The sequence below is a fragment of the Camellia sinensis genome, chromosome 3, assembly GCF_055761805.1.
Source record: "Camellia sinensis isolate YWXY chromosome 3, ASM5576180v1, whole genome shotgun sequence".
Lineage (NCBI taxonomy): Eukaryota > Viridiplantae > Streptophyta > Magnoliopsida > Ericales > Theaceae > Camellia > Camellia sinensis.
Window position 1 is genome coordinate 201,079,028 of NC_138963.1, and position 12,070 is coordinate 201,091,097.

Sequence of the window (12,070 nt, forward strand, 5' to 3'; positions counted from 1 at the left end):
GAACAATTGTTTCAATTCAAGCTTTCTTTGATATTATTGATACAATATTTGTCCATGATTTGATTGAAGGAATCTAGAACTCATCAACTTCTTCATCTTATGTCACGTCCTAATGGGTTGTTTGTATTGTCGCCTTCAATCATATTGCAATTGTTTTCACCATGTAAAAACATAACTTTGTAACTTACGTGCGACATATTTGGCTTGCTTTTCTTCAGAGATTTTCACACACTCAAGGAATTTGTCAACTTTGTGAAACCAATAAATAAAATCCTCGGTATGACAAGAAGTATTAAAATAAGGAATTTCTGGTGGTACTTGATAATTTGAAAAGTCATGATTGATGCAATTATTACTATTGAACACATCACTGAATCTTCGTTGTCGCCTTATCGACTGGTATTCACGATAATCCTTGAATAACTCATCTTCAGATTCATCCTCACTATCGTATTGATAATGATAAGATCATCTCAAGCTGTTGTGGTTAATAGGCTGGCCTTGGGCAAATCCCATAGCGCGGTTTCTATTAACGTTGTAACTAATAGGTTGGCCTTGGGCAAGTCCCTGGACTCGAATCCTATTAGATTTTTCTCTACGATCATCGTCAATAGAGCTTATGCTTCCTCTTTTGATAAATGGCATCGAGCTAGAAGAAACCTTGCTTTGATACCACTTGACGCAGTGGAATACACGGGAACTACATATCGTTCTAGTAGACGAAAGGGGTTCTTGAATCCGCAAGAAAAATAGAATCTTGAATCCATAAGGAAGATAAAATATCTTAATATTATTGATTGAATTAAAAGTTGAATTCATTACGTATGCTTGTAGACTTATTTATAATAAACTAAACCTAATACTTGTAGGAAAAGTAATTCAAAAATAAACTAGGAAATTTAAATCACACAAATTAGGAAACCTAAGAGAATAGGAAACTAAAATTCTAAACTATTTAAAATCTTAGTCAAAATCTAATTCCAAAATAATAAAGTTTAGGAAACCTAATAATTCTAAAATATTTATACTAAACTACAAGAATCCTAATAAAATAATATATCAAAAATATTAAAATTAAAATATAAAAATTCTTAAAATCTTGTTCTACATCACCAACAGTTTGTGTACTTATGTTCCCCATGAGAAATCTGGTAAGAGATGCTCTTGTATGCCAGGATACAAGATTAGAAATCATACAGATCAATCTCTCGGATGTGAGCCAGATTTCACTCTCACTTGCAACCATGGTGGGAGGGTCGGTTTCATCCAACTTCCTCATGGTGAATTCTATGGCTATGATATTAACTTCTATATCAATTATACTTTCGAGAGTTGTGAGAAGCAATGCTTGCAGCTCTGTGACTGCTATGGATTTCAATACAAATTAATTAGGACGACTGTTTTTACAACTGTTATCCCAATTCACTATTGTTGAATGGATATCGTTCGCCAGGTTTTCTAGATTCTATTTACGTAAAATTGCCAAAAGACTCACTCTCATTGTATGTGAAGCCTGTGAAAGAAATCAAGTTAGATTGCTCACATCCAATTAGTTTGCAGCTTGATAGAATTTACCAAAAACCCAAAGAACATGAGACATTGCAGTTCATGATTTGGTTAGTTAGTGCTATTGGAGGATTTGAGATTATTTGCTTTGTATTGTACTTACTGTACAGAACCTATCAAGATTCAGATGCAACTACACAAAGTAATCTTCAAGTCACGACTGGACTTAGAAAATTCTCCTACGATGAGCTAAAGAAAGCAACTCATAACTAGTAAAAAAAAAAAAAAAAAAATTTAAATAAAAAAAAATTGTGATTGTTGGTGTAAGAGACTAAAATTTATGTATAAAAATGTATAGCATAGAGTTCTATTGTTATTATTATTTTTGACACATTGAGAGTTTATTTAATTATATATTTAGGAAAGAACATTACAATATAGAGATCAATGCTTGTTGAGGCTATTGAACCAGTGTTTTTGTAAGAAGGATTGATCTAAAGCAAAAAAGGAACAATTCTTCCAATGCTTGTGCTTTGCAAGAAACTTTCCAATACAGTGTTTAGATTAACCGTCTCGGGGGAGAGTTTGGATTCACGATTTAATCCCATGAAATTGGGGTGAAAGTACCAGTTTACCCCATCTAAAAATAATAATAAAATCACATTTTATATGTTAAATGTTTTTAGATAATTTAATAAATTTAATCTTAGCTCACAAATACTATCACATCAGTATACAAACAAACGTAATTTATCTTAGATTTAATATTATCATACTAATAATTCTATTATTTAATTCCATTGCACCCATTATCTCACCTATACTATGGCAAATGTAGGCTTTAACGGCGCTAATTTAATGACGTTTTTCTAAATGACACTTTTTTATAATATTTAACAGCGTTTTATGAATGTCGCCCTTTTTTTAATTAAAACGACACCATTTTGATGGTAGAAGGCGCTCAAAGCGCCTTCAAATCTCTAAACACTCTCTCCCTGATTGGGCCAGCTGCTGACTCACTCTTCTACACCCTCTTTAAACCTAATCTCTCACTCACTCAACCCTCTCCTGATCTGGACGGCTCGCTCTCTCTCTCTCTCTCTCAAATACTTCCAATAGCAGTGATTCATCTCAGAATATTGATCGATCGATATCTCAACGGATTGCTCTCTCTCAACGGATCGATCGATCGATCGAATCTCGGTGATTCATCTCAAAATGACATCTCGGCGATTTCGATTTTGACTTCAAAGCTCTCTCTCTCTCTCTCTCTCTCTCTCTCTCTCTCTCTCTCTCTCTCGATTGCGAAGGTCTATCTGTTGATTTGGTTGTTGATTGTCGTTTGTGCAGATCAAGGCATTGCATATGCGGAGATCAAGGCATTGAGAGAAGGCAGAAAGGTTCGGATCTACCCTTTCTATATATATATATATATATGACTATCGTAAATCTAATTAAGTGATTTTGTTTTGTTTGTGTTGGTTCAGTGATTCTATATATATATACTATAACCCTCTTCTATTTTGTTGATTTGGTTGTTGCCAAGTTTTGATTCTGTAATGCGACAGTATTGCTCTGTTTCAGTGCTTGATGTTTTGTTTGTGTGAAATGTTTTGTTTGGTTATGAATTGGTGTTTTAAATTGCCGTAATGTTGCGAATCTATCTCATGCTGTAGCCATGCTTTCGATGGACAACGACTTTTTGGTCCTCACTTAGAAGTGAGGTTTTGAAAATTTGACATCTCACAGTTTTATCACTAAAATCAATTTGTAGATGCATAGTGAATTTGAGGTAGTTTACTATGTGAATAGCAAAATAACAAGTTATTTTAAGGTAAACAATTAATATTTTCATGTTCTTGATGCAGCTAGTTGACTTGGTTTATCATGAATTTGCCAATGTTCAATGATCCACTAATCTAGTTATAGCTCAGTTTTGTAATTTGAGTTATTAAGACTTAAAATCCTGATTTCCAGCTTAATCTTGAGTTACCTGTCAACATATTGGTGATTTTGAAATATATTTGAATTAACAGCCTATGTTCCAATCAACTAACTAATCAGGTTGTTTGCTAAAACAGAAAACTAAGTAAAAAAATGTTTAAATGCTGACAAGTAAACTGAAACACTAAAGTAATGGACTTCTAAAATAAAACATAAATTAAATATTTAAAGATAAATCAGTTTGTCAAAACTAAAAAAACACCTTCCATAAAGTATTTTCAGCATTTATGACATGTCTTTCTATTTCCACAGCACAAAACATCTTAGCTTTGATCTGACCCCTCCTTGGAGCAAATCTATCATTTTTTCCCTTTCCCATTTTGATGTCTTTAGCTTCCACTGTTGTTAGTGAGTTGGACTCTTAAAAATTCTTCTCTGTTTTCTTGGAAAAATAATGTGAAAGAAAAAAATTTCAAGGCTACTCTCTCCCTGTTGTTCACACACACACACATATATATATTGGGGGCTTGAAGAGGAAGAATAAGATTCTGTCAAAAGGATTCACACACAGAGTGTGAACATAGCTTGGTTAGAGGAAAATGTCAATGTAAATTGGTGTGAAAGTGTTATGAACTCTTATGTATAGTTGTCTTTCTTTCATTTAATTTGTTAAAAAAAAAGACTTTTATTTATGACATAATAGACACCAATATTTTAGCATCAAAAGCTAAAATTGAATTTCATAGGAGTTAGCTAAGTCATGCAGCCTCTAGTTTAGTCAAAAGCTTAATTCAATCAAATGCCAACTAGCAACTTATTGAATTAACTCACTTTTCTGTTTTGGATTGAATTAACACAAATTTTATCAATCAATGAAAAATTTATGCTTCTTTTGGCTCCTTTTTCTTTTTCTTTTTTTTTTGGGGACTTATTTTTGTAATAGATCCCAATATTCTATACATGTAAGAATTTTGGGCATTGTATTGGATTAATGACAAGTGATTTGGTGATGCTAGTGATTTGGTTTTGGTTTGACAAAGGGTACACACAAAAGGTTTAACCAGTTTGAGACTTGGAAATGGTTTCATCAAGAAATACAGCTACTGCTACTAATAGTAGTGGTATTGTTTATCTATTTCTTTGCCTTTTTCTTGCTGAAGTTGGCTGTTGTTTTTCTTCTAAGGTGTGTAATTAGGCTATGCTGCAATGTTTCATGAGCTTGGTGGATACTCTGATGAAAATTTGAAGTTTTTTCCCTTATCTCTTTAAAATTATATGCAGGTGTATGTCGTCTATATGGGAAGTAGAGACGGTCATGACCCAAATGATGCTTTGGGTAATGATGAAAGTTATGTCAAACACTCAAATGAACAGACAGGAATTAGTTCACCTTTATTAATGCACTAATCACTTCTTATGTAAGTTCGTTATCCGTGAACATCATAATTTTATGCTTTTTTGCAATACTTTGCAAAATTATCACTGTTGGTTTGTGTTATGATTGAAAAATGTCGTGTTAGTTGAGAAACTCATTTTCCTATGCTACTTTATGCTTGCAAAAAATGAAAAAAGGGAAAGGAAAAGAGTGGTGACTTGGCAATTAGCATTTTTTTTGTGTTTGTCTGGGAAACTGATTTGATTATGCCAGTAAATGTTTCATTAATAAAGCATGTTGTATTTTTTGTTTCTGTGTTTTAATTTTTTTTTTATTTATTTTTGAAATTTATACTAAACTTAATGTTTTATTAGTTGATTTGTACACCAACTATTTTATGTATGTGTGTGTGTGGGTTTGGTGCTATATTGGCCTGTTTCAGAATTAAGACAATGATGTTGATGTTTCCCACTCTGGTTATAGTTTGTGCAGGTTTGGTATCAATGCAGTTATTCTGATTCATGTTTTTGTCCGTCGCTATTCATGTCTTAATATGAACTTTATCGTTACTTGACTAGTATTTACCTTAGGCTATTGGCAGATGAAGCTTTTTATCCTCATCCACTATAAACTTCAATTAAATGTTCAGGAAAAAAAAACAAAGAGAAAGAAAAAAAAAAGAAAGGCTTTCTTTCTTTGCAATTTGAGGTTTCTGCTGCTTTTGTCTGAAATCAAAAGGAGGTTGATATGTTTTGGTTATAACTTGGTTTTCAAGTGCAGTGTACTTTGTTATTATACAAAAAAATTGAGACTTAATTGGTTGACTAGGAAAATAGTTTTCACATTTCAAACCATGTAGTCCTGTTAAGGTGTTTCATGTTTATAAAAAAATAAAAAAATAAATAATAATAATAATAATAATAATAATAATAATAATAATAATAATAATAATAACAATTGGCCTTCACCTTGAATAGAGTGGATTCAGTAAAAAAATGATGTTTGACACCTAAAAATATATATAAAACAAGCTAGATTATTATTGTCTTACTCCTTTGAACTATCATTTAATATCATTTTATTTCCTCTAACTAAAATATATTACATTTTGTCACACTGCACTGTCAATTTGTATAAATTTAAAAATTATATTAATAATTCGTTACATAACTGGATCGAACATTGACATGTAACTTACACACGATATATAAAATGTAATGAAATAATTTATTATTTTCTCCATTTCTCCTTCTCAATTGGAACAATAAATGATTTGTGTTTTAGCGCACTATTGTGATGAAACTCCTCTACTATGATGATGTCACGGTATGCGTTTCACTTAATTAGATTTTGTGTGCTTCATCTTTCAGTTCATTGGATATCCTTGATTTGCTAATCAAGGTATAGAAAATTCACAATTTGATACTGTTTCCACGAAAAGGCTGAGGAAATAATTAATGCAACTTATAAGCACTAGTATCTGCATATGATCTCCATAAATTTGCATATTTTGTGGTTTGTTCTATTAGTTGTCCAATGATATTATCTAATTATAAATTATCTCTATGCTGTTAGAATTGTGTTCTTTTTAAACTACAGTTTTGTTGGAATGAGAAATTCTGGTAAAGATAGGGACATTTGAATCTTACAGATGTTGGGTGTTTTGGCTTGTCATTATCCCAATAATGCATCTCAAAATCCTTCTCCTCTCCCTATATTATTTGACCACATAAAAGTATAGTCACTCACACATTGATCTTGCAGCCTGTGGATTACGAGCCTCCATTCTTCAGAATCTACTCAGAACAAGAAGCTCATAATCCATGGACAAAAAATCCTCTGAAAATAGAGGTTGGGAATGTCATTTTATCCTACATTTTAAGTTGTAGAATAAATTTAAAATTTCATTTTTAACTGGTTTTCAGAAATTATGGACAAGCTAGTTAAGGAAGGTATTCTATCTGAGGACGGAACAGACAGTTACACCATTAACAAGCAAAAGGTAGTTCATTTCTTTTCATTCAATTTGAATTTTGTGTCTTTGTGTTATTGTAGACTCAAGTGTTTTTTTGGGTAACAAAACCACAATTGTAGAAATTCGACTATGATTTCAATCCTATAAAGGAAGAAATGGATGGCCAAGTTGTCCCAGGAAAGAAAGCTTAGCAGGATATTGGTGAAGATCACGTGTACCTGAAGGTAAGTGTAATAATTTTTTTCTTTTTAATGGAGTAAGTTTTAGGTCTCTAAGTTGACTTATTTGTTTAAGCAGTTTATGTGATAACCGTGTCCTGTACTACGTTAATTAATCATGCTTGTGCTTGTAATTATGTGCTTAATTTGAATTTGGGTGTTAATTGCATGATTATATGTGGTTTTGGCTTTGTATCTGTTCACCGTAGGAAAATCTGTTAGAATCTGTGCTTTGAACTGAAAATTGAAGGCCTTATCGGCCACCGAAGCCAAAATTGACTACGCCATTGTGATTGGCATAATTTTTAGTGCCTATGGTGAAATTTAATTGAAAATTGATTCGGATCAAAATAATTAGATTCAGAACGATTAATTAAGTGTTATTAATTAGCTATAATCAAATTGGATTAAGAGAGGGACTATATAAGGGCCTTATTACACTTAAGACCCTCATTTGGTGAACTCAAAATCTGAATTTGCTCTCTAGAGAGAGAGAGTGTGTCGATTCTAGAGAGAGAAAGAGGGAGAATTGTGCATTTTGACTCAAAGATTGCAGATTGGGAAGCTACACCCAAGTTTAACAAGAATTTGTGAAGATTGAAGCTCCTAGGTGAGTATTTGAGCATAAATTCATAAGTTAAGTTTGTAATTTTGTGAATTCAAAGAGAGTATGTGATCAAGAACAAGAATTGTGTTATAATTGAAGAATTTAAAGCCTATATGTGCATGCATGTAAGAATTTTCCATGAAGTTGTGTAATTGAGCATGAAAAATATGATCCATGTAGAATTATGGTTAAAGTTCATGCTTTTGATCATTATTTGTATCATCTAAGTTGGAAATGGAAGTTGTAACTCACATGCAAGTGCAATTCATAGAAACATGAGTGTTGGATGCATGAAATTGAAGTATTGATGATGGGTTTGATATAAATCATGTGTGTATGTAAGTAATTCATGGAAATTAAGCTTCATAATGTTGTAATCTAGCATTTGTATCATGTTAGAAGGGTTGCATGTGAAGTATAAGTCATAGTATGCAAGTTATTTGAGTTTGAATGCAAGATTGAGCCTCAAGAACAGTTCTGGAAAACCCAGAATTTGGCATGTCCGCTCAAGCGGGAAAAGCGCCGCTCGAGCGGGAAATACGAGCTCCCAGTATTTTTGCAGTCATTGATGTCCGCTCGAGCGGGGAAGTTCACGCTCGAGCACGGAGCTATGTAGGGTGACTTTTAGCTCGAGCGTCTGAATTCACGCTCGAGCATAAAAACGAGGAGACCAATACTTTTGCAGACCTAATGGGTCCGCTCAAGCGGGAAAGTCCACGCTCGAGCGGGGATCCCTGTTTCAGATATTTTGAAAAGTGGTTTTGTGATTTGTTTTCTTTCTCTTTCACTTTTAATCACTCTTAGGCATGCATTAAGCATTGTGAGTGAGTTAAAATGATAAGAAAGGAGCCTAAGAGGGATGTATGCATTAAGAACGGATTGGATAGTTTGTGACCCATATGTGCTATGTAATGTGTAGGGTCGAGCTCAAGGACGAATCCATCGGCAGAACACTGTGAGTAGCATCTTAGTACAGATATTTTTAGGTATGTTACTTTCCGAATGCAACTTCTGTATAAGCTTCATGGATTTGTTGATTTGAAATCTGAATGAGTATTCTATATGCCTAATTTTGTATAAGGCCGTTTGATACATTGATATATCTTAATTGGGCCTAAGGCCGTTCGCCGTTCACCATTTGTTGTTCCCGTTTGTCGTGGATGTGTTTGACATAACTGAATTGGGCCAAATGCCGTCTGACACGAATAATAGTCTGACATGAATGATAGTTGGACATGAATGAGTAGGCCAAAGGCTGTCAGACATAAATAATTGGGCCAAAGGCCATTGGACATGAATGATTAGGCTAAAGGCCGTCGGATATGAACGATTGGGCCAAAGGCCGTTAGGCATGAATGCAAAGATGGGCCAAAGGCCGTTTGAATGTGTCATTTGATATGTTTGAATACCGTGATGGGCCAAAGGCCATTTGAATAAAAAGGATCATGATCATGAATATGAAATGCATGAATATGAATATAAAGAGAACGGGTCTGAGGCCATTTCATACGCCTGATATGTCTGAATTGGGCCCGAGGTCATTCAACGTGTTCGAATTAGACCAAAGGCCGTTTTGAATGGAGAGTTGGTTGGACCAAGGGTCGTTTCGTATAAATGGACCCGAGGTCGCGTTGTTTTATATAAGAATTGGACCTAAAGTCGTTTTGCATATGGATATGATGTGTTGGACCTAAGGTCATTTTGCTTTGTTGAGATTTGTAACTCAGGTGTGAATGAAAATAGTGGTTCGAATATGTACATTATGAGTATGATCCATTTATGAATGAATCTCATTCATTAACCTCTTTATTTTGATATTATTCACTAGGCATTAGCTCACTCTCATTTATATGTACGTAGGTGAGCAAAGGGACGTTCAACCCCAGCCTTAGTGGAATTTAAGAAAGGAACCCGAGTTTTGTGAAGTCAGCCCAGGTGCCTCACGCAAGGGGCTTGTTTATGATCTTTTGTACTTTTTTTGCTACTTCTATTGGTCTTGATAGACCCGTTATATGTATAAGCTTTTAACATGGCTGACTATGTGTTTGAATGATCCTGAGGGTACAAGATGTTAATTACTGATATGTGGTGTGAGTTATTATTCAGTATATGTGAAATGTTTTGATATGCCATGTAAGCATAGCTCATTGGACAAAGTTTTAAATTTGCTTCCGTTTGGCCCCTTAACTCTGATGGAATATCTTTTGTTTTGGTTTGAGGCCGTAGGTAATCCCTTGATTACTGGCCGGTTATGACCTTAATCCATAGGGGCGGGTTCGGGTCATGACAGTTTATCTCCTAACAAAATATGTCACACTGATTACATTGCACGTTTTTTCTCTCTCCTATTTTTTGGTTTTTATTTACATTTTAAGTTCTTATTTGCTGGGAATCTTACAACTTCCTGGGCCCTTTAAGTCCCTTCATTGTTCTTAACCATTTGCACTATGTAGAGAAACTATGACCAAGAATTTAGAGATACATGCTTATAAGTGAACCTACTAATCTTATAGTTTATTTTCTCCAATTTTGCAATTAACTTCGGTATCAAAAAATAATAGCAGTGGCATAAAGAATGAGATATAGGAAGTAAGTTTATCAGATGTTATCATCCAAGTTTCTTTTGGGTGATCAAAAACAGAGTCCACTACACCCTACCAATGGATAAATACAGATATGATGTTAACTTCCTGCATTGTGTAACTATTATGAATGCTCTAATTTCAGGCTTTGTATCATGCTCTTCTGATGAGCTACGTTACTGTTGCAAAGCTTCAGAGCAAGCTTGATGGAGAAATCAACCAGACTACTGTCGGTCATGAATGATATAATTCACTTGGTAAGGCTAAATGAATGAATTTACGGGGTGGAGGGGAACTCCAACCTTCTGTTTTGTTCTTCATTCTATCTGATATTTATGTTTTGGGGTTGTACTTAAATTTTAGGACAGACCATGACACTAACGTTTGTTCACATAAGCCCTGAGCCTGATACTATTGGAGAAACATTAAGTACACTCAAATTTGCTGAGTGTGTTGCCACTGTTGAACTTGGTGCTGCCCGAGTAAACAAAGATGGTGCAGATGTTAAGGAGCTCAAAGAGCCGGTTCTTATATTCTCTTTGTTTAGCTGTTTGCCTCTGCATTACACTTAGAGATGAATATTTGTAAGTTCTTATTTCATTTCATTACTATACAAATTCTTATATCAGATTGCTTTTCTTAATGCAGCATTGGCAAGGAAAGACGGGCAATCAGAGCCCATGCAGCAAAAAATATCTGCAGGAAACCAATGGGGGATGTAGGCAACATAGAGGACGTAAACACACTGCATCTATGGTATATTGGCTGATCATAAAAGCCGCAGGAAACCAATAGGGGATGTAGGCAGCATAGAGGTAAACACGCTGCATCTATGGTATAATGAAACATATCGTTTTCTTATTGACCTTGCATGCTGAATTTGAATATTAACATCTTTAACATATAGTAATTGGCATAATACTGATTTTCCAATAATAGAATAACCATTACTGTGCAAAAGTATTTGATTGTATATACTGATTTTAAAATTGAAAATATCTAACTATAGATATGTCCAAGTAGTACTTTCATTGAAAAACTATTTCTATGACTGTCCAGATAAGCAGCCCTGTTTTTGATAATTGTGAAATATCATTGAAAATGTGAAGTTTTTACAATTATTATTATCATATTTTTGTGTAGCAATCATGAAAAATCTTTAGTTAGGTCAGCTGAGGGTAGCTATATAATCATTAATTCTCATGTATTCTTCTAGTTATTTTCCTTGTTTTTCTATTTAGTCATTTTAATTCTGATATTTGTAGATCTATGGGGGGTCATGTGTGATGTAATTTTTTTTGTAGGTACAGAACAACTCAGGATTGAGGCAAAAGAGGCAGAGTTTCGATCTTGATGAGCTATTAGAAGTTCATCTCCCTGGCCTCCTGTCACTGGTCCTGGTCAGAATTATGGGGAGGACGATAGAGAAACAGGCTTAGGTGAGTGGGTAGATAAGGTCATGGTGAACAAGCAAGAAGCTCATAGAGTTCGCAACCCTTTAGGGCATTGGGAAGCAGACAATGGACACGCGTCTGATGTATTTTGTGGGTAATGTTAAAATATCATTTGTGGATATGTTATTTTGTGAGTAATGGTGATTGGATATTAAATTGAATGGAAAAGTAAATTAATGTTGCATTTGCTATTTGAATGAGAGTTATTATTTCATATTAGTGCTATTCAGTTTTATCACCGGTTTTTTTTTAGTTCAATCATATAAAATTAGTATAATTTCAAAAAAAAAAAAAAAAAGAAGAAATTACGGCATTTCTCAAAACGCCGCCTAATCCTTAAATCTAATGGCCAAATTTTTTTAAAAAAGATATGACGGCGTTTCAAAAACGTCGCTAAATATCATAGTGA

The 12,070-nt window shown here is 33.9% G+C and overlaps 1 protein-coding gene across 13 annotated transcripts; it reads left to right on the forward strand.

Annotated features, from left to right (window-relative positions):
• The first annotated feature begins 2,518 nt into the window (after positions 1-2,518).
• LOC114321159 (kinesin-like protein KIN-14F) lies at positions 2,519-11,855 on the forward strand. 13 transcript variants are annotated; one of them, XM_082921949.1, is made up of 9 exons: positions 2,519-2,709; positions 2,857-2,906; positions 4,732-4,868; positions 6,751-6,827; positions 6,920-7,024; positions 10,353-10,464; positions 10,576-10,731; positions 10,856-11,022; positions 11,512-11,855. In XM_082921949.1, the coding sequence occupies exons 6-8, from the start codon at positions 10,414-10,416 to the stop codon at positions 11,000-11,002; spliced, it is 354 nt and encodes a 117-aa protein (XP_082778075.1). In that variant the 5' UTR covers positions 2,519-2,709; positions 2,857-2,906; positions 4,732-4,868; positions 6,751-6,827; positions 6,920-7,024; positions 10,353-10,413; the 3' UTR covers positions 11,003-11,022; positions 11,512-11,855. The 13 variants fall into 13 exon arrangements, 6 of the variants coding, with proteins under 6 accessions (XP_082778075.1, XP_082778073.1, XP_082778074.1 ...); XM_082921947.1 differs by lacking the exon at positions 2,519-2,709 and adding an exon at positions 6,590-6,676 and having other exon boundaries at positions 2,784-2,906; XM_082921948.1 differs by lacking the exon at positions 2,519-2,709 and adding an exon at positions 8,545-8,611 and having other exon boundaries at positions 2,784-2,906.
• The last annotated feature ends 215 nt before the right edge of the window (positions 11,856-12,070 follow it).